The following is a 27967-nucleotide window of genomic DNA, read 5'->3' on the forward strand; positions in this document are numbered from 1 at the left end:
CTCTCCAACCCTTAGCCCCTGGCAATCACTAGTTTCCTTTCTGATTCTATTGGAAAAAGCCTTTTTCTTTTTTTTTAATTCTTATTTTTTTATTTAAGTGTAGTTAGTTTACAATGTTAGTTTCAGGTGTACAGCAAAGCAATTCAGTTATACATATGCATACATATAGATGTATTTTTCAGATTCTTTTCCATTATAGCTCATTGCAAGAAATTGAATATAGTTCCCTCTGCTACACAGTAGGTCCCTGTTGTTTATCTATTTAATATATAGTGATGTGCATCTGTTAATCCCAAACTCCTAGTTTATCCTTCTCCCCATTCCCCACCCTGATAACTATAGTTTGTTTTCTATGTCTGTGAATCTATTTCTGGTTTGTAAATAAAATTTGTATCCTTTTTTATAGATTCCACATATAAGTGGAAGCATATGATATTTGTCTTTCTCTGTCTGACTTACTTTACTTAATATGATAATCTCTAGGTTCATTCATGTTGCTGCAAATGGCATTATTTCATTCTTCTTTATGGCTGAGTAATATTCCATTACACACCCACACACACACACACACACACCCACCCACCCACCCACCCCCCACATCTTCTTTATCCATTCATCTGTCGATGGGCATATAGGTTGTTTCCATGTCTTGGCTATTGTAAATAGTGCTTCTGTGAACACTGGGGTGCGTGTGTCTTTTTGAATTATAGTTTTCTTCAGATATATGCCCAGGAGTAGGATTGTTGGATCATATGTTAAGTCTATATTTATTTTTTTAAGGAACCTTCATACTGTCCTCCATAGTGGCTGCACCAATTTAAATTCCCATCAACAATGTAGGAGGGTTCCTTTTTCTCCACACTCTCTCCAGCATTTATTATTTGTAGACTTTTCAATGATGGCCATTCTGACTGGTGCGAAGTGATACCTCACTGTAGTTTTGATGTGCATTTCCCTAATAATTAGCAATACTGGGATCTTTTCAAGTGCCTGTTGGCCACCTAGATGTCTTCTTTGGAGAAATGTCTATTTAGGTCTTCTGCCCAATTTTTTTATTGGGCTGCTTGTTTTTTATGTTATTGATTTGTAAGAGCTGTCTGTATATTCTGGAAATTAGTCGCTTGTTGGTTGCAGGAAAAAGCCTATTTCTTAAACAGAATTTGCCATTGACTGTTGGTTCTACACTAACAGTAAAGCAGAAACTTAAATACTTCTGTTTTTGGAAAGCCTGTATGAAGACTCTGGGAAGTTAAATAATTTAGGAAAATCCAGGTTACATCCCCAACTCTTACATAGGTGAATAGTGCAAATAGCTCTTTATTCAATCTTACCATCGCTGGCTGGCTTCACCAGGTCAAGCATCTGGCACAGCAAATCATGGAATGGCAAGGGCTCAATGCCCATGGCTTCCATCCGTTCACACTGCTCCTCATAGAAGTATTCCAGCTCATACATGGAGAGTACACCATCCCCATCCAAGTCCATGCAGCGGAACCAATACTCAATGCTAGGAGATACTGGACACTCATTAGCAATGGCCTGTTAAAGGTCCTTTACTCACCTAGACTTACTATTGTCTATGTTTCTTTTCAAATGAAAGTTATGTATGTGTATACTTTAGACTCAGACACAGTTTTACAAAATTTGTTAGAAAAAAATGGCAGACCTCCTCTTTATTTTCCCTTCTTCTGAACAGACCAATTGCTAATAAGGAGATTGAATCAGTTATGAAAAATTTCCCAACAAACAAAAGTTGAGGATCAGACAGATTTACTAGTGAATTCTAAATATCTAAAAAGAATAAACAATGGCCCTTCTTGAACTCTCCTAAAAAACAGAAGAGGAAAGAACATCCTAACTCATTTTATGAGGCCAGCATTACCCTTGATAACAAAACCAGACAAGGATACCACAAGAAAAGAAAATTACAGATCAATATTCCTGATGAATATATATGCAAAAATACTCAACAAAATATTAGCAAACTGAATTAAACAATGCAGTAAAAGGATTATACCAAGAATATTCCAGGAATGCAAGAATGGTTCAACATCTGCAAATCAATCAATGTGATACACTACATTAACACAAGGAAAGGTGAAAACACATAATCACCTAAATAGACGTAGAAAAAACACTTTACAAAATTCAACATCTCTTTATTATAAAAACTCTCAACAAAGTGGGTACAGAGGGAACATACCTCAACATAATAAGGGTCATATATGACAAGCCCATAGCTAACATTATACTCAATGGTGAAAAGCTGAAAGCTTTTCCTCTAAGATAAGGAACAAGAAAAAGGTACCTAATCTTGCTGTTTTTAGTCAATGTAGTACTGGAAGTCCTAGCCAGAGCAATTATGCAAGGAAAATAAATAAAAGCCATCCAAATTTGAAATGGAGAAGTAAAACTGTCACTCTTTGCAGATCATATATTATATATAGAAAATCCTAAAGATTCCACCAAAACACTGTTAGAGTAATTGAACTCAGTAAAATTGCAGGATACAAAATCAATATACAAAAATCATTGCATTTCTATACACTAACAATAAACTAGCAGAAAGATGAAGAATCCTGTTTACAAGTTGCATCAATAATAAAATAAAATATCTTGGAATAAATTTAAACAAAAAGGTGAAAGATCTGTGCACTGAAAAGCACAGGACACTAGTGGATGAAACTGAAGATACACACAAATTGAAAGATATTCCATTTCCATGGACTAGAAGAATTAACATTGTTAAAGTGTCCGTACTACCCAAAGCTACCTACAGATTAAATGCAATTCCTATCAAAATTCCAATGGCATTTTTCACATAAATAGAACAAACAACCCTAAAATTTGTATGGAACCACAAAAGATCCCAAATAGCCAAAGCAATCTTGAGCAAGAAGAACAAAGGTGGAGCATCACACTACTTCATTTAAAAATATACTACGAAGCTATAGTAATCAAAACAGTATGGTGGTCATAAAAATAGACACATAGATCAATGGAACAGAATAGGGCCCAGAAATAAACCCACATATATAGTTAACAAAAGAGCTAAGAATATACAGTAGGGGAAAGGATAGTCTCTTTAATAAACGATGTCAGGAAAACTGGACCACCATCTTACACCATATACAAAAGTTAACTCAAAATGGATTAAAGACTTGAATGTAAGACTTGCAACTGTAAAACTTCTAGCTTTGAGGCAATGAGCTCCTTGACACTGGCAATGATTCTTTTTGATCTGGCACCAAAAGCAAACCAAAAAAGTAAAAAATAAACAAGTGAGATTATATCAAACTAAAAAGCTTCTGCACAGCAAAGAAAACCATCAACAAAATAAAAAGGCAACCTACTGAATAAGAGAACATATTTGCAAATTATATCAAATTATATATCTGATAAGGGGTTAATATCCAAAATATATAAAAAACTCATATAACTCAACAGCAAAAAACCAAACAACCTAATTTTAAAATGGCAGAGGAGCTGAATAGACATTTTTTTCCAAGAGACAGAAATTTACAAATGGCCATTAGTATATCTTTTTAAAGAAATGTCTATTTAGATCCTTTGTCTATTTTTTAATTGAGCTGCTTTCCTGCTATTGAATTGAGTTCCTTATGTATTTTCAATATTAACTCTTTACCATATGTATCGTTTGCATGTACTTTCTCTGATTCCATAGGTTCTCTCTTCATTCTGTTGACTGCTTCCTACTAGAAGCTTTCTAGTTTTATTCAATCCTATTTGTCTATTTTTGCTTTTGTGCTTGTGCTTTTGGGTCATATCCCTCCAAATCAAATTTCACAGACCAGTGTCAGTAAGTTTGTTCCCTATGTTTTCGTCTAGTAGTTTTATAGTTTCAGGTCTTATACTTTAGTCTTTAATCCATTTTGAGTTGACTTTTTATAGTTGAGATAAGGGTCCAATTTAATTCTTTTGTATATAGATAGCCAGTTTTCCCAACACCCTTCATTGAAGAGACTATCCTTTCCTCATGTGTGTTCTTGGTATCTCTGTTGAAGATCAATTGACCATAAATGCACAGATTTATTTCTGGGTTTTCTATTCTGTTCCATTAATATATATGTCTGTTTTATGCCAATACCATGCTGTTTTGATTATTATAGTTTTATTGAATATTTTAAAATCAGGTAGTGTGATACCTCCAGCTTTATTTTTGTTCAAGATTTTTTTTGTTATTTTGTACTTCTGTATGAATTTTAGGGTTGTTCTTATTTTTTTTTTGTGAAAAATGTCATTGGAATTTTGATAGGTATTGCATTGAATCTGTAGATCACTTTCAGTAGTATGCATATTTTAACAATATCCATTCTTCCAACTCATGAAGATAGGATATCTTTCTATTTTTTGCACCCTCTTCAAATTCTTTCATCAAGATTTCATACATTTCAGTGTACATATCTTTAACCTCCCAGGTTAAATATATTCCTGTGTGTTTTATTTTATTTGATGCTATTGTACATGGGACCATTTTCTTAATTTCCTTTTCAGATACTTTGTTGTTAGTGTATAGAAATGCAAATAATTTTTGTAGTTTTATTTTGTATTCTGCAACTTTATTGAATTCATTTATTAGTTCTAACAGTTTTTTTTTTTTTTGTAGTCTTTAAAGGTTTTCTACATATGATATTATGTCATCGGCAAAGAAAGAAAATTTTACTTCTTCCTTTCTGGTTTGGATATCTTTTCTTTTGCTTGCCTAATTAGTCCTGCTAGTTGAATAAAGGTGGCAAGAATGGGTATATTTGTCTTGTTCCTGATCTCAGAGGAAAAGCTTTCATATTTTTACCACTGAGTATGATGCCAGCTGTCATACACAGTCTTTATCATGTTGAGGTACATTCCTGATACACCTAACTTGAGAATTTTTTTTTTTTATCTCTAAAGGGTGTTGAATTTTGTCAAATGCTTTCCTATATTTATTGAATTGATATATTTTTTTATCCTTCATTCTTTTAATATGGTATATGACATTTACTGCTTTGTATGTCAAACCATCCTTGCATCCTAGGCACAAACCCCACTTGATGGCGGTGCATAATCATTTAAATAAGTTGCTGAATTCATTTTGCTGGTATTTTGTTGAGGATTTCTTTATCTATGTTTATCAGGGACGTTGGCCTGCAATTTTCTTATAGTGTCCTTATCTGGTATGAGGGTAACACTGGTCTCATAAAGTGAATTTGGGAATATTCCCTCCTCTTCAGTTTTTTGGAAGAGCTGGAGAATAATTTGCATTCATTCCTCCTTTGCTGGCGGAATTCAGCTGTGAAGTCATTAGGTCTTGGGCTTTTCCTTTTGGGGAGGTTAATTACTGATTCTATCTCCTTACTTGTTATTTGTTCAGATTTTCTATTCAGTCTTGGTAGGCTGTACATTTCTAGGAATTTATCCATTCCTTCTAGGTTATCTAATTTGTTGACACATTAATGTTCACAGTAGTCTCATATGATCTTTTGTGTTTCTGTTGTAAAGTCTCCTCTTTCACTTATAATTTTATTTGAGTCTTCTTTTTTCTTAGTCTAGCTAAAGGTTTGTTAATTTTGCTCACCTTGTCAAAAAACCAAAGATTCATTGATCTTTCCTAGTCTCTATGTCATTTATTTCTGCTCTGAACTTTATCATTTCCTTCTTTCTGCTAACTTCAGGTTCAGTTTGTTCTTTTTTAGTTTTTTTAGGTGTAAAGTTGTTTATTTGTGATCTTTCTATTTTTCTTATGTAGGCATTTGTTGCTATAAATTTCCCTCTTAGAACTGCTTTTTTAGATGGTAAATCAATCTTGTATTTTGGGGGTAAGTTTCACTTGCTCGTGGTACACAATCTTTTTCATATTTTGCTAGATTCAGTTTCCTAATTTTGTTGAGTATTTTTTGCATCTGTATTCATAAAGAATAGTGGTTTGAAGTTTTCTTGTAATATTTTGTCTGGTTTTGGTATCTGGGTAATATTGGCCTCATGAAAGGAATTTGGAAATGTTCCTTCCTCTTTTATTTTTTTTAAGAGTTTGTAAAGAATTGTTACTATTTTTTAAATGTTTGATAGTGTTCTCTAGTGAGGCCAACTCAGCCTGGGATTATTCTTCCTATTCAGATTTTTAATTTCTTCTTGAACCAGTTTAGTAGTTTGTGTCTCTCTAGGTAATTTGTTCATTTTGTCTAAGTTACCTAATTTATTAGCAGAAAGTTGTTGTATATATCTACTATAATCCTTTTTATTCCTATATGGTCAGTACTCACGTTCCCTCTTCATTCCGACCTTAATCTGTATGTTCTCTTTCTTCTTGATTAGGATAGCTAAAGCCTTATCAATATTATTGATCTTTTCAAAAGAAATGACTTTTGGCACCACTGATTTTATTTTCCTATTCTCTCATTTATGCATTCTAATCTTTATTCTTTTCTTCTTTCTGTTTGCTAATTTTCTTTTACTCTTTTTTCCTGGTTTCTTAAAGTGGAAGGTTAGGTTATTGACTTAAGACATTTCTTCTTTTTCAATATATGGATTTACAGGAAGAAATTTTCTTTGTACTGCTTTTGTTACATCCCGTAAGTTTTGGTATACTGTTTTCCTTTTCATTCATCTTAAAGTTTTGGTATGCTGTGTCTTCATTTTCATTAATTTTAAATAATTTTCTAATTTCTTTTATGTATTCTTCTTTGATCCACTGGTTATTTAAGCAGTGCATTGTTTCTATTTATTTGTGACTTCCTACATTTCCTTCTGTTATTATTAATTTTATTCTGGTCAGAGAACATAATTTATATAATTTCACTTTTTATATTCTTGAAGGCTATTACGTGGCCTACCACATATTCTAACCTGGAGAATGTTCTATATGTGCACTTGAGAAGAATACATATTCTACTGTTCTTAGCTTGTGTTCTATAGATATCTGTTAGGTTTATTGGTTTTTGGTTTCATTTATAGTGTTATTCATGAATTTTATTTCCTTGTTGATCTCCTTCCTGGCTGTTTTGTCTATTACCAAAAGCAGGGTACTGAAGTCTCCAAATGCTACTGCTGAATTGTTTATTTTTCCTTACAATTTCCTTACAATTTTTATTTCATATATTTTAGGGCTTTGTGCTGCTAGGTGTATATATGTTTATAATTGTATGTCTTTCTGTGGGACTGATCCTTTTATGAAATAAGATGTTCTTTTTTGTCTGTTGTAACAATTTTTTTATTAAAGTCTATGACCTCTGATATTTATATAGCCACTCTAGGTTTCTTATGGTTGTTATTTGTATGATGTATCTTGATCTTTTGTATTTCTTTTTGCACCCTTTTGTATCTTTAAATCTAATATGTATCTCATGTAGACAGTACAGAATTGTATCCAAAAAACGTGTTTTTCTGATTCAGTCTGAAAAATAAAATTTCTGCCTTTTGACAATATGATGAATCCATTCACATTTAATGTTATTATTGTTATACTTAGACTTATGCCCGTCATTTTACTTTTTCTTTTCTATGTATCTTGGAGCTTTTCCTCTATTTTTCCTTTACTGCTTTCTTTTACATTAAGTGAGTATTTTCTAAATGGAACATTTTAACTCTTAATGATTTTTTTCACTATGCATTTTTGAGTTAATTTCCTACTGGTTGCTCTAAGGCTTACCATATACATTTTAACTTCTTAAATTACTTCAGATTTATACTTAGTTCCAGTGAGATTTTAAATGTTACCCCTATATAACTCTATTCTCTCTTCTTTCTTGTTGTGCTATATATATATATATATATATATATATATATATATATATATATATATTACATCTCTATATATTACAGACCCAACAATAATTATTCCTGTATATAATTTGTTTTTCAAAGAAGCTGAGAGGAGAAAGGAGAGCACGTGTATAATCACAAAGTTTGTTATATTAACCTGCTTTATTATCATTTCTAGTTCTCTTCATTTGTTCCTACGGGGTAACGGGACAAAATGGGAAGTATTTGAGGAAAGCTTTTCCATAACTAAGTAAATATGAAAGATAAAAGATTGAAATTGAGAGGATTAATAGAACAGCAAAAAGGCAAGAAACAGAAAAATACAGACTTCAAATCTTTGGAAATTTAAGTAATTAAAACAACCTAAGTACTCTAAATAATGGATTAATGATAAAATGATTATAAACATGCATACTTGCATAGAAATATCCTCCTATATGAAAAAGTGTATTACAAAATTGTATTGTATGATACCATTTAGCATACTATGTCATTTGGTGCAGAGAGAAAGAGAGGGCAGAGGACTATAAGGAGGGGATGAAGGGAAGAAGAAGGGGGAGAGAGGAAGTAGGATGAGAAGAAGGTGTGAAAGGACATATACCAAAATGTTAACTATGGGTCATGCAATTATGAATGAATTTTATATTAAGGCTTCTGAATATTTGTATTTTATAATTTTTAATATTTAATGTGTATTTGTGATAAAACAATAAACTTATACAAATTAATCCAGCAGAAATGAGTAAAAGATATGAAAAGGCAAGTCATCTAAGATGAAATAAAAATGGCCAAAAATATATGAAAAAAATTCAGTCTCACTAGCAATCAAAGAAACGCAAAATAAGATAATACTAAATTTTTATTTATCAAGTTTGAAAATATTTTATTGATATTGATATAAATATTGATAAAATTATTAATTTATCAAGAGGAAGACTCCTAGTATTAAGGGTTATAGGAAATATGCTCAATACTTTGTTAATAAAGTATAAAATTATAGTTTTTCTGAAAAGCAGTTTAATAATTTTTATAAATGCTCTTAAAAATGTCTCCTTTAACCTTAGCAGGTCCTTTTTGGGAGAGTTTAAGGGAAAAAACAGTGGGTGTGACAAGTATTCAGCTAAAGCTAGAGGATATTTAGTAGAGCATTCTATGAAAATTTTGGAGTGTATAGTATCTAGGATTTAATCCTATGGAATTAATCTTAATGTCCAAAGAGTATGTAAACGTTTATATGAAAAAACTATATAACACATATTAACTCTTAATAGTCTTTTTCTGAGTGTTAGAATTATTAGCATTAAAATTTGTTTTCTTCTGCTTTATCCATGTTATCCATAATGAACAACAAATTACTATTTTTGAAATGGACAACAAAGTTATTTAAAATAATATAATAAGCTGCCCGAAATAGCTTAGTTTTATTTCTGTTTTAATGATTTCAAAACCATACATCCAACATTTAGATAACATCTTGAACTACCATGCAGACAGCTGAGTCAATGACACCCGCGAGCAGCATCAGGGATGGCTGCCTCTCTCTCCCTCGGTACTAAGCACAAGCTATGTGCAGGGCACTGTGTCACACAAGCTAGGAAGAAAAACAGAGGGACACAGATGTTTGTAGCCCTCTCTTCTTTTTCTTCCTAGCTTGTGTAACACAATGTTATAGATGTGTAAACTCACAGCTACAAATCAGGTATGCCAAGGGAAGGGAGAGATGATTCTAAATGGGGGAATGAGGGCATGTTCTCATATATCAGTCATCCACAATTTGCTCTTCTTTCCTCTCCAATTTACTACTGAACCAGGAAGATCAGGAAACAACTAAAATTCACAGTATGTAGTCTTATATTCCACATAAATGCTTACCAGTCCTACTTACCCTTCAGGGCCAGCTCACATCACCTCACCTTTGTTTCTGGGGGTAAGGGCTCCTGATATGCTGTGACTATGGATTCAGTCTGAGAGGGCAGAGACTATGTCTGTTCCATCTTGGCAAAGGAAACTTGGAAGTCATACCTGGTAGGGTTCCTTTTGTCTTCCTCGGAGATCAAAAACCAAACAAAATCGGCATAGCTCATTCTTCCCTCTTTCTGTAATGTTTTTCCCCTGAAGAAAACATATGGTTATAACATTTCCTGAGCAGTTACTTAGGTAAATTTAGTAGGATGACAGACTAAGAGATAAAGTAACATCTTTCTCTGGAAATTAAGTTAAAAAAATTACAATGCTAGAAACCTCACAAAAGGCAACCCCTTTCCATTGCCTATCTTGTTTTCAAAGGCCTAGAGGTTGAAACCAGAAAGCATTTGCAGATATGAAGAAATCTGCTTTCTAATGTAAATGCAAATAATCACCAGGTGAAGCACTGTTACCTGTATTTAGATAAAGGACTAATGCCCATATATAAAAGAGTTACTACTGTCTTATATGAAGCCATTACTCCATGTTTTGTAGAGTATTATTATCTGACCTACAGCATGGCCAAATTATTCAGGAAGCCTTGCTAAAATGAGATTGTTACAGTATTGTAGTTCATTTTTAAACTCAGATGCTTTTTCTTACCTTGTTACTGCCCCAGAGAATATCCTTTCAATAATCCTGTTTGATGAAGCTAAATGTAAATAAAAAGTACAAAGCTAGTTAAAACATGCTCTCAAAGGGAATACTTTTGGCAATTTATTTTTACAGCTTCAAGCTAAAACTTAATAATCTTCATGATGTGAATATGAGTAGTAACTTTTTACTTATGTATAATTTATATTTTTTGAAAGTAAGAATTTGAGATGGCTTAATCAATCAATCAATCAATCAATCAATCATTACAAAAGAACAGGCAAACGGATGTGCCTGACAGCTGCGGTGTATTAATATAGTTAAGCACCAAGTTGGTTCTGAATATACTGACAACTAAGACAAAAATGTACAAAATTTGTATTGATCTTGTTATTCAATAAGACAACTTTTCCTCTAAAACCAGACAAATTTTTTCCTAGCATTAAATTCAAAGGGGAACTGACTGTTGGCTCCTAATATAAGGGATCTGAGTAAAACGATGGAGAATGTTTTCATGTAGAAATTTATAAAAGATACTGAAATATACCACAGATACTTTTCTTACATTCTCATCCTATAGAAGTCCAGGATATTATGCGACACATTGTACAATTTGTTAGAAATTCCAGCACTAGGTTTTACTCAGAGAGGGACAATAATATCTTAAGACAGTATATTCCTTTTGATGATAGATCCTAGAGAATCTGTATCAGTGTACATCGCTGTGAGTTCAAAGTAACCAAAAGCATGAGTTTTAAAAAAGGAGATGCTAATGGATCTTGGACCCAGAGATGTGGTGAGGACAGGAATCTGTTCTTTCAGCCAGTGCCCCAGGCAAAGGCGTGCACACTAAAATTTCAGAACCAGTGATGAGGTCACCAGAGAGTTAGCAGCTATCAGCATCTAACTCTTCTGCACAGAGTCAGGCATAGTCAACATAAAGGTTAATTAGTTTGGTTGAAGAATGTTGAGCATATGTGTGTCAGCACAGCCATGCCTGGTTATGTACCAAAGGTTATATAAGGACCCTCTAGACTTTGTTGAACACTGGTTTATGGGGTTAATAATTTGTGCCAGATAGAAAAAAAGGGGGTTATATATCAAAGGCAAGGATATTCAATTCTGAAGCTAAAGTATTTTTGAAACACTTCTTTTATTTTTTTAAAGATTTGGAAGGTTTAACCTCCTAAAACTGAAGCTTATGTTGTCCCATTAAAGACAGGTTGGTGGGAGGGCAGTTATGCAGAGTTTCAGTGGCCCTTTCATTATGCAGGCCTAGATGCCAGCTGTTCTAGACTTCATTCCTTTAACATGCCTCTAATGAGTTGCTACGTGTGTATACACAATATTTTGGGACTTAATCAGAACTGTAGTTATGCCAGCCAGAGAAGGTGCCTTAGAGACCACAGGGTTCTGCACGACCTTTAGAGGCTAGCTCATGTTGTACAGATGATCTGACCACTGGTAACCAGAAGGTGCATAGCTAGTAAAGATGACCTGATACCCCTATGAGTATGTCCATTTTTATGCTATTCCGGTAACAGGAAGGTTATGACTATAGGCATACCTCAGAGGTATTGTGGGTTCGGCTCCAGACAACCTCAATAAGTGCATATCACAATAAAGCAAGTTACGTGAATTTTTTGGTTTCCCAGTACATATAAGTTATGTTTATACTATACTGTAGCCTATAAGTGTGCAATAGCATTATGTCTAAAAAAACTAGGTACATACCTTAATTAAAAATACTTTATTGCTAAAAAATGCTAACCATCATCTGAACCTTTAGCAAACTGTAATCTTTTTGCTGGTGGAGGCTCTTGCCTCAATGTTGATGACAGTTGACTAAGCAGGGTGGTGGCTGCTGAAGGCTGAGGTGGCTGTGGCAATTTTAAAAAATAAGACAACAATGAAGTTTGCTGAATGGATCGATTCTTTCCTTCACAAATGATTTCTCTGTAACATGCAATGCTGTTTGATAGCATTTTACCCACAGTAGAACTTCTTTCAAAATTGGAGAAAATCCTCTCAAACTCTGCTGCTGCTTTGTCAACTAAGTTTGTGTCATATTCTAAATCCTTTGTTGTCATTTCTACAATCTTCACAGCATCTTCACCAGGAGTAGATTCCATCACAAGAAACTATTCTCTTTGCTCATCCATAAGCTGCAACTCCTCATCTATTAAAGTTTTATCATAGGATTGCAGCAAGTCAGTCACATCTTCAGGCTGTACTTTTAACTGTCTTGCTATTTCCAACACATCTGCAGTTACTTCCTCCACTGAAGTCTTGAACCCCTCAAAGTCATCCATGAGGGCTGGAATCAACTTTTTCCAAACTGTTCATGGTGATATTTTGACCTCTTCCCATGAATCACATGTTCTTAATGGCATCTAGAATGATGATCCTTTCCGGTAGGTTATCAGTTGACTTTGCCCAGATCCATCACAGGAATCTTTATCTATGGTAGCTATAGCTTTATGGAATGTATTTCTTAAATAAGACTTGAAAGTTGAAATTACTCCATGGGCTGCAGAATGGATGCTGTGTTAGCAGGCATGTAAAGAACAGTAATCTCACTGTACATCTCCATTAGAGACCTTGGGTGACCAGGCACATTGTTAATGAGCAGTAATATTTTGAAAGGAATCTTTTTTTCCTAAGCAGTGGGTCTCAATAGTGGGCTTAAAATATACAGAAAACCATGTTGTAAACAGATGTGCTGTTATCCAGGCTTTGTTGTTCTATTTATAAAGCGCAGGTAGAAAAGATTTAGCATAATTCTTATGAGCCCTAGGACTCTCAGAAAGGTAAGTGAGCATTGGCTTCAACTTAAAGTCACCAGCTGCATTAGCCCCTCACAAGAGAGTCAGCCTGTCGTTTGAGGTGTTGAATCCAGGCATTGACTTCTCTCTAGCTATGAAAGTCCTAGACGGCATCTTCTTCCAATACAGGGCTGTTCTGTCTACACTGAAAATCTGTTGTTTAGTGTAGCCACCTTTATTAACTGTCTTAGCTAGATCTGGATAACTTGCTGCTTCGCCCTGTACTTTTATATTATAGAAATGGCTTCTTTCCTTAAACCTTATGAACCAACTTCTGCTAGTTTCCAACTTCCCTTCTGTAGCTTCATCTCTCTTAGCCTTCATGGAATTGAAGAGAGACAGGGCTTTGTTCTGCATGAAGACTTAGCTTAAGAGAATGTTGTGACTTGTTTGATCTTCTTTCCAGATCACTAAAACTTTCTCCATATCAGCAAACAAGGCTATTTCACTTTTTTTGTTATCATTCGTGTGTTCACTGGACTAGCACTTTTAATTTCCTTCGAGAACTTTTCTTTGCATTCATTCACAACTTGGCCAACTGTTTGGCACAAGAAGCCTACTTTTCCACCTATCTTGGCTTTCAACTTGTCTTCCTCACTAAGCTTAATCATTTCTAGCTTTTGATTTAAAGTGAGAGTCGTGTGACTCTTCCTTTCACTTGAACACTTAGAGGCCACTATAGGGCTATTCATTGACTTAATTTCAATATTGCTGTGTCTCAGAGAACAGAGAGGACTGGGACAGGGAGCGAGACAGGGAAATATCTGGTTGGTGGAGCAGTCAGAAGGTACACAACATTTATCGATCAAGTTGGCTACGATACAGGAGCAGTTCATGGCACCCCAAAACAATTACAAAAGTAACATCAAAGATCACTGACCACAGATCACCATAACAAATATAATAATAATGAAAAAGTTTGAAATATTGTGCGAATGACCAAAATGTGACACAGAGACACTAAGTGAACAAATGCTGTTGGAAAAATGGCACCAATAGGTTTGTTCAACGTAGGACCTTCAATTTGTAAAAAATACTGCAAAGCACAATAAAGCAAAGTGAAATAAAATGAGGTATGCCTGTACTTGAACCAGTGAAGATACAGTACTAAAATGCTTGTTTATCAAATAAGTACAATTTAGTATTTTCTTCGTGATGTCTGGTTGGTACCTGAGTTTTGGGAGGCAGGACTCTTTCTTAAATATGGTAAGTTCTATAAAACTTGACATCATATAGAATGAAACTTTCCTTAAGATGTATACTATTTTTTTAAATGTATACTATTAGTCACAGATATACCAAATAACAGAAGCAAAATTCAGTGCATTTATTTGAGATTTGTACTTTGCTACATCTAGAAGGCTAATGGCTTATTTTAAAAAATCCACAGTGTCTGAGAAGACATTTAAGAATAGAACAGGGACAATCTTATGAGAGAAGGATTATCAGTGTGTCTTGGTGCTTGGTTAAGAATATTAAATCAGTAGGTAATAGGTTCTAAGTTTACTACTATTGGTCAAAATGAAGCAAAAAGTGTAGTAGCATGCGATATGTAATTTTTTGTTTTTTTGACAAAAGAAAGCACACAAAATTCATCTGCAGAAAAAAATCTTTTCTAGAAATAAATTCCGAAATGTAAGTTTTTCTGAGTCCTTGAAAACACTGGCAAGTTAGAAACATTATTTTCATCCTTGGCTGTTTATAAATATAAAATGAGAATTTAAAACGGTGTATATATGTTCTCTTCCAAGTAAAATTTACACAGATGTGATTTTTATTTAGTTCATCATCAGAAAATAAGCCATCACTATAAAGACTCACCAACTGATCAAAACTAAGACTGATTTCTTACTGACCTCCAAAGCCCTTCTCCTACACCCGGTTTCTAAATAAAAATTAATCTTGTCACCATTTCCACTTAACATTTCTTGGCCCTTTAAATAGGACTTGATTACATACAGATTTTAAGATAAGGGAATTCCTCATAATGAGCGAGCACGATTTAACTCTTGCCTTCTTCAAAATAGTTAAGTCTCGACTATTGTAGAAACACTTACCCTGGTCATTGTATCGAGATAGATCGGCTTGGCTGATGTAGAGGTCATGGTCACTATCTAGTTCCCAAAATTTACAATAAATAACATAGAAATGTTCATAGGAGAAGTAATCTGTGATTTGGTTTATATCTTCCTCTTCTTCCAAAAGGGCTAGAGTCTGAAATGGTATGAATAGAAGGATTAATTTATTTTAAAATTATGAAAACTCAGGTTTGGCCATTATATAGATTCTAGTAAATTTTTATTTTAAACTGAATAAAAAATTTTGGTTTTGGTACCAAACTGGGAACTTTTAGTAGGCAACCTCATTCTACCTTTAATCAGTTGATCAATCTACAAGTATTTACGAGCTATGTAATATGCTTAGCAAAGGGTGAGATGCTATGGAGGATTTAAAAGCAGGGAAAGGGAAGGACCGTCACCAAGGGGCCTGCAGCCTATCAGAGGTCCCCAGACTAGCAAGCACAGAACAATCAGACAACAGACTTACTTATTACATGGCTATAAACTGACACTGCTTTTAACTTTTCAAAGTTACGAAGAATGGTCATCTATCTATTCTATTATGAAGAGTGGGCATCCACATACAGGATTGGTTTTGTAATGGAATCAAGTTTACCATAAAGGTGACTTATGTATACCACTGTGATGATGCGGGGAAGTGGTGGGGAAGAACGGCTGGCATAGAAGGCATGTAGGGAAGAGCTGCAGGGCCCTGGGATGGAAATAAACCTGCTTCTCTTCTGACTCACTGTGTGCCCCCAGTGAAAACACCAGAAACAATGATTTTGGGCCCAGAATTCTTATAGCCAGCCAAATTATGATATAAGTGGGCAGATAAATGAAGATCTTTTCAGAAATGAAAGATTCAGAAAAAAAGATAAAAGAAACCATAAGGAAACTTAGGAAATAGAAAAAACAAAGTGAGATGGCAAAAATAAGATCAGATACACCAACAATCAAAATAAAGGTGAATGAGCTAAATCTCCCATTAAAAGATCTTCAGATTGAGAATAAAAACCAAACTCAAAGAGCAGATCTAGGCATAGGGTGTCTGTAAGAGGTAAGTCTGAAATAAAATTTAAAAGGAGAGTTAAAACATACTCTAGCTAAATCTTAACAAAAAGAAAACGTATGTCAATATCATTAGAAAATAAAATGGAATTCAAGGTGAAAAACATAAGAAACAAAGGTGACTCATTTCATAATGCAAATGTATTACTTTGATAAAAATTATTTTCTAAAATGTAAATACTGGGAATCTAAAATGCTTTGGGGCAAATCGAAAACAACACAAATTATTAAATTATGGTAAAATCCACTTAATGAAAGATTATGAAGCCACTAAACATTATAAAGTCTACATAGAAAAAATGGAAAACCATATAGTGGGTGCAGAATATCCGATGTAAGATTGTACACATTAAGAACTATGTTAAATCTTAAAATCCAGATATGCATCTGAATGAGACTAGAGAATACATACAAAAACATTAGTTGTATTAGGATGGTAAAATGTTTTTTCTTCTGTTTTCCAAACTTTCTTGTAATGTTTTGTTTTATAAAATGCTCTTTAATGTGTATAAAGCAGAATATGCACAATAAAAAGATCTTGAGAAGCAAGGAGCTCTCATTTTCACCTACTGGACTGTCATAAAATGAAGAAAAAAGTGTAACTTCTGCTGTTGGTGAGTATGTAAGTGTGAACAAATGCAGGCGTTTAGGAGGGTAACTTGGCAGGATCTGTCACACTGAAAATGCATATACCATCTGATCCAGGATTTTCCCTCCAGTAGGCTATTTTAGAGAAATTCTTACTCATTTACAGACAAGAGGAAAGTACAAGGATGTTCACTGCATTATTGTAATGGGGAGAATATAAAAACGACTTGACCATCTTCAACAGAGGAATATGTAATTACAGTACAGCCATGCCATAGATTGTGCAGCAGTTAAAAGAATGAGATAGATTTATATGAATGGAAATGAAAAGGATGTCAAGACATACTGTTAAGTTAAAAAAAGTTAACAGAACAATGAGTATGGTTTCACATATTTAAAAAAATCCAATGAAGCAGTCATTCAGAACAAAACTACATACTCCATAAATACACAGATAAGGGAATAAAACCACAGACGATATGGGTTCCCTCTGGGAAAGGGAGTGAAATGGCCAAGTGAAGAGATAAATAGTGACCTCTGCTTACTAGTCTATACATGTTTATTTTATCTGAATGTTTCATGAGCATATATTCACGTATAAGAGGAAGACTAAGGAGAGAGGTAGGGAAGAAAACAGAGGGAAGCAGAACACTTGAGTTCTATTTCCAGTTCAGCCATTTACTTGCTATGTGATCTTATCCAAGTCACTCAACCATATTTGGGCCTCAACCTTTATCATTAGTCAAAAAAAAAAAAAAAGGATTATAATACTGATCTAGAAACTACAGACTCTAACGTGCTTCAGGAATGTCAGGGATTATTATCATTCTTAAGGTTTAAGGCCTTTTTAATGGAATTATTGCCATCTCAAGCCATCCCACATTACCTCCTGAGAGCCTAGGCAGACACCACGTGTTCAGTAAGTATTGATAATGACTTTGATGATGACTTTTCATTTATTAGAATAAAAAATGTTTGCATAGCTATTACGGGTTGCTAATTTTGCCAAGGCTTCGTTACTTTGTCCCAGATGAAGATAGAAAAAAAAATTAGAGAATAAATAAGGTTGTATTGTTCGCCTAAGCTTCATTTAGTATGATTCATTTAAAATAAAATATTTCATTTCCTTTTAAGGAAATGTGACCAATTCTACTTTCTTTAGGTTGACAGAAAAGCTTGAACAATCAGGCATGAAGACTGCCTCGGTGAAAGGCTCCCACTAGTGGTCAATACTTTCTTATTTGGTAAAATAAAATAATTGAATGAAATGTATACTTTTCTTAGGAATTTTTAGTAATTTTCTCCAGCAGGAGCTGGATAAAGAGTCATTGCTGAAAGGATCAAGCAGAAATTCCTCTATTTCTTTTTCAAGGTCCTTCCCAGCCTGGCCCTGTCACACCCGCAGGCCTCATCACTGATGGCTCTCTCCGTGGAGACTGTGGCCGCTCAAGACTGCTCTGCAGTTCCTCAACACGCCACTTCCATGCTTCTGGGCCTTTGCTTATGCTGCTTCCTCTCTGTCTGGAATGCCCCTTTCCTCTATTTTTTTCTTCTTTGGTAAACTCCTGATATCTCCACGGTCAAGATCACATGCCAGTCCTATTGTGAAACCTTTATTGCATGTTTACGACACATTTCTGTGAAATTTTTCAAGTCATGTGTGGCTGTGTGTGCACTTTTCTCTTGCTCTATGGCGTGCCCTGATGCAATAATCTCCTGTTATTCACCTTTGTTCCCCCAACACATCCCAGGTATCTGGTAATCACTTAATGACGGAAAGTAGTGACAGGGCTTTGCACATAATAAGCACTCAGATATTTGTTAAATGAAGAATATTATCTAGATTGCTCCTTATATATGAATTTCAATGAAGCATACTTGCAAAAAGTTGCTTTTTCTTATCTCTGTTGAAGTAATTTTTCCACTCCAAGATCTGTTGACTGTGTAGAATATTCTCTGAATAACCTGGTTCCAAAAGGAAAACAAAACCAAGTAAGAACATTAACGATATCTATGACTTTATCAAAGGCCATCTTATGAATATTCTTTGAACCAAGCTAAGTTTTGCCTTTTTGATTATATCAAGTGTCATTTCTAGTAAAAATTAATACTCTAGTTTAAAAATCTACATCTGTGTAGTTTGCATCTCCCTTATAATTCTAAGAATAAAAAAATTGCTCACAAGTCTGCATTTCCTGGATACCTAGATGTCACTTCCTTTCCTATCTCTCATCTTACACAATGATGACTGATTTGAGTATTGCTTATTAGGCTAGATGTTTTGGGAAGGGAAATGAGGTGGGAAATATGTGCTGTGTTGGCTTAACAATTAATGGGTCAGAAGAACAGCTGCCAACGTGGTATGATTCAAGAGGGCATTATTCTGGTTATTATAGCCTTATCCATTGGAGTTTTGAGGACTTCCAGACTCTCTCTGGAAACTCAGGTACACCTGGAGTAATTTACATCCTGAGGCCTTATTTGAGCATGCACAATTTTGTTATTAACTAGTGTTTTAATGAATTTATTAACAAATGTGAAATTCTGGAGAAGACTCTAGACAAGATGGGAGAGAAGGGGACGGGTAGCAAATGTGTCTGAAATTGAGGATGTGTGTGCTGTGGTGTAGGGGGGACTGGAGAAAGAAGACAGAAGCTGCAATCCTAGAGGTAGAAGGCCACTGTACATTCTTAACAATTTCACCTGAGGTTATTCCCAGCCATTTAAGTTCCCCTTTACCTGCTAGTTTTTTTTTTCTTCTTCTCCAAAAGGAAGCAGTGGTGAGAAGAGCAATTTAAGCAGCTTTTTTTGTACTTCGGCTAGGATTTTGATTATCTAATAATATAGAAATCTTACAGCCTTGGTGTTTTTATCATAGAAAAGGTTAGATTTCTTTTTAAGGCTATTTTAGTGCAAGAAGAACAAAAAAGGGAAGACATTTGGACATCTATACAAAGAGTAGGACTAATGAATAACTAAATTACTATTCTGTTTCTGGATTCTTTGGCAAAGAGAGTGAGTCTCAAAAATAACAGGAAAAATCTAGCCTCAGGATGAAGGTCCTGACATCTGCTGCCTGGCATCCCTCACCCCATCTCTGCTATCAGCGCTAACTCCTTCTGACCCTTCAGAATCTAGCTCAGCTGCCAACTCCATAAGAAGCCCTCAAGCAGGGACTTGGGTAAAGCTGTCTTCTGTGCTTCTGACGTCCGCTGAGTCCCCTTCAGTCATCCTGTGGTTATATTCTAAACAGTTACACCTGATTGTCATCACCTCCAAACTCTAAGGAACCTGGTCTTTCTTCACTTGCATCCCAGTGCGTGATATGCTGTTCTGCATATATAAGGTGGTCAATTGCTTGATAATTTTAAAAAAAATGGAGGTATAATTAATGTATATCATATTTGTTTCAGGTATACAACATGATTGATGATTTGGTAATTTGTATATATTGTGAAATGATCACCACAGTAAGTCTAGTTAACATCCATTACCACAGTTACAGAATTTCTTTTCTTGTGGCAAGAACTTTAAAGATTTACTCTCTTAATATCTTTCAAATACGCAGTATAGTATAAACTATAGTCACCACGGTGCACATTACACCCCCATGATTTATTTTATAACTGGAAGCTTATACCTCTTGATTCCCCTTCACCTATTTCACCCACTGCCTCTGGCCACCCCCTATCTGTGCTCTGTATTTATGAGCTTGTTATTTTTGTTCATCGATTTAGATCATACAGTGCTTGTCTTTCTCTGTCTGACTTGTTTCACATAGCATAATGCCCTCAAGGTCCATGCACGGTGTCGCAAATGGCAAGATATCCCTCTTTTTTTTTATGGCTGATAATATTCTATTGTATATATTCCACATCTTTATCAGTTCATCTGAACACAGAGGTTGTTTCCATATATTGGCTATTGTAAATAATGCTGCAGTGAACACAGGGGTGCATATATTTTTTCAAGTTAGTATTTCCGTCTCCTTTGGATAAATACCCAGAAGTGGAATTGGTGGATCATATAGTAGTTTTATATTTCATTTTTTTGAGCAATCTCTATACTGTTTTCCATTGGCCGCACTAATTTGCATTCCTACCAACAGTGCCCACGGGTTCCCTTTTCTCCGCATCTTTATTTCTTGTCTTTCTGATGACAGCCATTCTAACAAGTGTGAGGTAATACCTCACTATAGTTTTGATTTGCATTTCCCTGATGATTAGTAATGTTGAATATCTTTTCATGTACCTGCTGGCCATCTGTATGTCTTCTTTGGAAAATTGCTTGATAAATTAATGAGGTTGGAAAGCTATGTAACAAAGACTTTGATGTTATATTTGTGATAGAGACATATGGGTTGGCTTAATAGCTAATTGAATAATTCTATTCAGAGTTTTGAACAGCAGATTGATGCCAACCCAGAAAAGTTCTCTAATCAGTATTTTACACAAATCAGTATTGTTGTCTATGACTTATAGAAAGACTGCATATAAAAATGTACAGAAAACATAAAATAGGGAAGGATAACTGTCTACAAAATTACTGTGAAAGATACTAGTAATGTGTTTACTCTTGAGGAAAGAGTAATGTGTTTACTCTCGAGGAAAAAATACGCCTAGAGTGTAGCTATGACCATGATCTGAATGACTGACCATCAGGTGGAAGAAGCTGATTTGTTTTGTGCTGCACCCCAGGGTAGAACTACAACTACTGGATAGAAATGCCCTTATACTAAAATGTTTCAATATAAGAAAGAGTTTCCTAAAATTAGCCCTATGAAGCAATGGGTTGTAATGAAGCAGTGAGGTTTCTTCTTATCACAGTTATTTTGGCAGAAGTTGACAGGATTCCCGTGTTAGGTGGGAGCTAGGACTAGCTGGTGTCTATAATTTCTCTACTGGCCCCAACCACTCAGACTCTGCGTAAAGTGCTTCAAGGCAGAGAATGTGTCTTATTCAACACTGTAATCTTAGCATTAGCTTCACAGAAGTTCACATTAAAAAGATGGATGGTTTTTAGCAGATAAATATATATATATGAAAATAAACATTAAGAGTATCTTTTATCATAGTTCCATGTCTTCTTTCTCAAGTTAAAATCAATTTCACACATGTTATTATACCGGAATTTTTCTTTGCTGCATATTATTTGATTTTTGTCCTTATTTCTTGATTTTAAACATAAATTTATCTTAAAGTCTGTTTCCTATTTACCTAAATTTTATACTTATATACTCTTCAAATACTTTACATTATTCATGGAAGTACTGTGTTACACTTAAAATTATAAAACTTTAATCTGTATTTCTTTTTGCTTATTTTATTCTTCATTTTTTTTGTTCTTTTTGACAGAATTTTTAAAGTTTGCAAACATTCTGAATGTTAAGTAATTTCCTATTTTTAGCCTCTGCTAACCTACTTGTCTCATACTATAAAAAATGTACCTGTATTCCATCCGTAGCCTAAATCTTACTCAGTGGCCCCACTACATCAGCACATTTATTGGTTTCCACACTACTGATTCAGCATTTTCGTTCACTGAGGTACGGGCACCATCTAGTGGTGAGAGTATGTAGCTACCGGTTCTACATTACAGTTTTCCCCCCTAACTTTTGGTCTACCACTTTTAGGTAAATAAAAAATAAATTAACAAAAAAATAAAAAATATCAAACAAAACATAAAAATTAATAATGGTAAGAGAAATTATTTACTGCCAGTAATAGAAATGAAATTTGATGGTTTTTCATCAAGGGATCCCTAGTCAACTTGATAGACAATCTGGATTATAAGTCAGTTTCCTTTCTTTTTCTTTTTATCTTTTGAATTGGAAACCTCTAATTCACAATTATAGGTCACCAGGAGTGGAAGTACATGTTTGGTGGCTCTGTCGGGGAGATTTTGACAAGTGGATCAGATGCAGACACAGAAATTACAGAGAGACTGCTCTTTGTGGGTGACTTGAATGCAGATGAACACACTCAATGCGGGAAGCCTGGCTCTTCTACTAGGCAGGTCGTGGTGAATGGGTTCCTGATCCACTCTGGCTAATATGGCTCTGAAAAGTATTTCTTGATTGTCTTCTGCAGAACTTGGACTTTAAAAAAATGTATACTAAAAACGATTGCTTTCTCTGTCAAGAGGAAAAGTTCTCAAGGGGAAAGAGTTAAGCTGTTAGTGATGAGCGTCTCCACCACAGTTCAGTCTTTTTAGGAAATATCAGTGCCTTGTCCTCAATTAATTAAAATCCTGACATTTCAGCCTGACGTGCTAGATTCAGGCCAATCAAAATACTAAATATCAATAAGACACCACCCGAACAAGCCACAGAAATAGCTTTACTGAAGCACCAATGTCACAAAAGTCCTTTTAGTCTTATCATTTATTTTAAAACCTCATGTGAACAGCTCTTTCCTCAAAAGCCAGCATATGCCAGTAAGGATAAGCAGTCTTATTCACTGGCAATTCCTTTGCATGGAATGCAAAACTGCAACCTCAAGGGCTACAATTTACTGGTTTTTCCAATTTTCATTTTCATTTACTGTCAAGAGGCTTATTTCTCAATTGCCAACTCTTCTGTGGAAATAAAAGAGAACACAGACTGACTTTAGGTACAATCTCTCACTGAGGTAGTGATGTCCTTTTTTGCTATATGCATGGTTGGTGTTCTGTCTTTCCTGTCTAAAAATAACTGACAAAAATAATTAACTAAACAAGAAGTCTTTTCCTGTAGCATAGGTTTTCAGTGATAAATGGAAAATAAAAGTTGCCCAAATTTCTTCATCATACATGTGCTACACACATAAACTAATAGTTGAGTTGTACTCAGTGTCAGCAGTTTCTTTCAACTGTAAAGTGGAAAAACTAACTCCAGTATGTAAACAAAATACATTGTTTTATACTGTATGCCACTGAGATTATATAACATTCAATAGGGTCATATGATAAATTTTAATTTTGCTTTTTCTGAGATACTTGTCATTAATTCTGAGGCCAATCTTCGTAAGTTTCTCGGAAAAAAGTGTGATCTTATCTGTCTTTGCCATAAAAAAAGTAGAGAATGACACCTCTCTAATTTGGTCACTTTTATGCCTTTAACAACAAAATTAATTTCATATTAGAATCCTTATTTTGCATTCTTTCTGGAAAATTTACTGTACTCTGAAATCAGGCAAAAGCTTCAATCACTTCATGCCATTATTTGACCAAATTTTGCAGTAAAAAAGGCACTGCGGAGAACAGATAACTAGTCCAATAAAATTCTGTTCCCAGATTTGCAGTGTGATGCTTTATATTTGCACTCTTCCTTTTGGATGGTAGTATGAAATTATCACGATAGCAGACAGACCGACTTATCTCAGCACATACAGATTCACATTCTGTATTCTCAACTGGATCTTACTTACTATTTATGTTATGATGCTGTTTTGAGTTGTCCCATTATCATTACTTTATCATAAATATTTTACACTTTAATGACTACTTCTGAGTAATGGATTCATTTTTGTGAACTGGGGATAAAGCAGCATAATACTAACAATGAAGTGTAAATTAAAAAAATCTAAACAATAACATGCAAATGCCATGAATATATGTCAGCAGAGATAATTAACTGTATCCTGTTAATTGACCAATGTAGTTCTTTTTGTTCAATGATTAACATAATAGAATTTCTCAGAAAATGTGAATTATATGCAAACAAAATTGTTTCATGGCTTTTCACTCTGAAATCACTAGTACTTCATGGGGGCCACTTGCTAGATGACCACAGACCAAAATAGGTCCAGGAACCATTCTTCAATAAATATCAAACCAGAAGGTGTAGAGAAAGAAAATGTATCTCTTTTATAATTCTGTTCTTTAACAGCTTTTCTAAGAATAAATTCTAATAAAAGGTTCCCCTGTAGACTGCATTTTCTGAATTGGTAGAAGATTGGATTAGCTTATCTCTAAGATCTTTTCCAATTGTTAAGATTCTAAATTATACTATTAATATGCCCTGAGTTTATAGAGCAGTCAACAATCGGAACCCAATAATTCCCTTTGGGACTGAATCCAGGTTAATGTGTAGAATTCTTAAGGATGAATAACTTCACTTCTACTCACTCAATAAATGTTTGCTGTGTATCTATTATGTGCCAGACACTATTCTAGGTATTGAAGACACAGCAGTGAAAAATACAAAATGCCTGCTTCTCATGGAGTTTATGTTATAGAGAAGGAGATGGACAATAAAAAATTTTAAATATCAGATGATATAAAAGCCAAAAAGGAAAATAAATCAGAACAAAGGGACAGAAGTGTACAGGGAGGGGAGAGAGGGAGAAGAAGGGTGAGGAAGGCAGAGGGTGATCAGGGCAGGTCTCACTAAGAAGGGGATATCTGAGTACATATCTGGATGAAGTGAAGGAGTTAGTCATGTGGAGATCTGTGAGAAGAGCCTTCCAGGTAGAGGGAAGAGAAAGAACAAAGTACCTGAAGCAGAAGTGGGTTTGGTCTGTTGCTGAAGCAGAGTGAGCAAGGGGTCAGCCTGGTGGGAGATGAGAACACACTAGAGGGTGTGAGGGGGCATGTGTGTTGGGGAGGTGGAGGGTGGGGATGGAGATTTTTGGTAAGAATTTTGGCTTTTATTCTGAAAGAGACAAGAAAACACTGGAGAGTTTGCGCAGAGGAATGCCATGTTCTGACTTACATTTTCAAAGGATAACTCTGCTTTGAGGAGACTAGGCTGCAGGGCAATGAGGGTGTAAGCCAAGAGACCAATTAGAAGTAATCCACCTAAGAAACCAGGGTGACTGGCCAGGCCAGGGTGACTGTGGTGGAGGCAGTTTAGTATAGTGTTGTGGTTAACAGGCAAAAATGACTTCTGAGATAGCCTTAGACGACAGTGACATCTTCTGGCTCAAATAAAGTCTTACAAAGTTTTATGACAGAGGAGCATCAACATAAAGGCAAACAATGAAGTTCCTACAGGGGAAGAAGAATGGTAGTATTCTGTTCTCAACAGAACCCAACAAATCCATAGCCAACAAAAAGTACCCAAAGAGTGAGAGAGGCTTCCTCAGAGGCAAGGCTCATCTCACCTGGGTATGGCTATGAACGTGAGGGGTGCCCTGAGGTTCACTTTGGAATTCTTCCAAAGACAATTCTTCAGGACAGAGAACGTGTGGTGTGGCTGTAGTGTGAGTTGCAGCCCCTGTGCTCTCACTCTAATTCATGCCCTGCCTATGGTGATCAAACGAGGTTGTGTGTAACAAACAGAGAATGAGAACACCTCACCAAGTCCGAGACCTGTGATTATGTTATTTTAAAATCTTACTTGATTACACACAATCCCACAATCAGTTTCTCATTATCATTTCAGTTCTAACTTTGAGGTATTATAGACATAGCCTTCTTCTTCTTCTTCTATTTTTTTTTTGTAAAAGGCTGCTGAAAATTCTTTTCAGTATTATTTGCAAATGCTAAAGATCAAGTGGGTATCAATATTAATGACATAGCAAAAGGTATACCTCATAAGACCAGACAGAATGAGCCTATCACTTACTTGTGCATACAAGAGACCTCTTAAGCACTGGGTACATATGAGAAGGAAAATAGATATAAATAATTAATTCAATTTTACTGTACCTCCCTTCCACGTAACATAATCATTATAGCCCAGGCTACATTCTGCATAAAGATCTGAAAGCCTGGATACTAGAGAGTAACAAAAAGGAGACTTTACAGAGTTACATTAGGACAAAAAAGGGCTCAGCCTACCGTGGTGATGTAGCGGGAGTGGAATTCTGGAGCATCTTTCAGGAACGTGAGGCCAGGATGTGTATCCACCACATCCTAAAAAAGAACAAAACCAAAAACTACATTAATGCACATACAAAAACCCCCCAAAAAACCCAAGACACCTACAGAAATTTTCCCCTTTTGTAGAATAATTGCCAGTTGAGCAAACTCGCTAGAACATTGAACAATGTACTTAAAATTTAATTAACACGTTTTAAATTCAAATATTTCACAACCATACGTTATGTGTGCTTTCCAATATGTACAGAATATATCAATAAATTTACTTAAAAAGTAAATTTAATTTAGCTATATTTGGTGATTTGTGACTCAAATGTCTTAGAGGTATGTACTGTAATTCTAACTTTCATGTCAGTGAAATTCATCTCACAGATCTTGGTGGGGTTGCTAAGTGAAATTTACACAGAAAGGATAATAGACACAAACCAATTGGAATGATTCTTTCTCAAGCTACAGACATGGGAAATTTTTGGAAAAAAAAAAAAACCAGCCATGTAGCCAAATAGTTTTAAATTTGTCTGTGTTAAGTTGTGTGAGCCAGTTAATGTTCATCAAAATAACTGTGTTGATAGATCTGTTTTCAGTTTAGGATTTTATTTATTTTAAAATCTGATATCTTATTCTCATGAAAGACTATTAGAATATTAAAACCTTGAAATACTGTTTTTATTTTCTAATTAGGTTTTTAAAGTGCTCTGAATGAGCCTAGAGAACCTAACAGAGATAATTACTATTAATTTAATAACTGGAGGCAACAGCAATGCTAACATAGATATAACCTATTAATTGGCTAGGCATGAATGGACAGACATCAGTTATATCTCTTTTCTTTGTTTCTTCAGAGCAGTTAGTTATACATACCTACCAACATAGTCTAAAACCAATGGACCTTTACTATTTTCTTAACTTCTTACTTGAAAATAATTTTAGACTTACAGGAAAGTTGCAAAATATTACAGAGAGATTTCCTATGTCCTCCTTAGCTTCCCATAATGGTAACAACTTACAAACTACAATACAATGATCAAAAGTAGAAAATGAACATTCATATAATACTAAACTACAGACCTTATTCAAATTTTACCAGCTTTTCCCCAGTGTCTTTTTCTGTTCCAGGATCGCAACAGTAATTAGCTCTTTTGTTTCATTGGTCTCTCCTAATCTGTGGCAGTTCTTTGGTCCTCTCTTATAATTCATGATTTTGACACTTTAATGAGTTCTGGTCAGTTATTCTGTAGAATTTTGTCTCTTAATGTGAGAATATTGAGAGACAAATAATCTTTGGTATTTTCCTATGGCTAA

At 34.8% G+C, this 27967-nt stretch overlaps 1 protein-coding gene across 6 annotated transcripts in view; it reads right to left on the reverse strand.

Annotated features, from left to right (window-relative positions):
• PPP2R3A (protein phosphatase 2 regulatory subunit B''alpha) overlaps positions 1 to 27967 on the reverse strand; it is a 148370-nt gene that overhangs the window by 25610 nt on the left and 94793 nt on the right. For all 6 annotated transcript variants that reach the window (XM_032488015.1, XM_032487996.1, XM_032488003.1 and 3 more), the window contains 6 exons: positions 26624 to 26698; positions 18740 to 18826; positions 15200 to 15356; positions 10327 to 10375; positions 9781 to 9870; positions 1332 to 1507 (listed from right to left, as the gene is read on the reverse strand). In XM_032488015.1, coding sequence (XP_032343906.1) covers positions 1332 to 1507; positions 9781 to 9870; positions 10327 to 10375; positions 15200 to 15356; positions 18740 to 18826; positions 26624 to 26698 — 634 coding nt within the window. The remainder of the gene's footprint in view (positions 1 to 1331; positions 1508 to 9780; positions 9871 to 10326; positions 10376 to 15199; positions 15357 to 18739; positions 18827 to 26623; positions 26699 to 27967) is intronic.

The sequence above is a fragment of the Camelus ferus genome, chromosome 1, assembly GCF_009834535.1.
Source record: "Camelus ferus isolate YT-003-E chromosome 1, BCGSAC_Cfer_1.0, whole genome shotgun sequence".
Classification (NCBI taxonomy): domain Eukaryota; kingdom Metazoa; phylum Chordata; class Mammalia; order Artiodactyla; family Camelidae; genus Camelus; species Camelus ferus.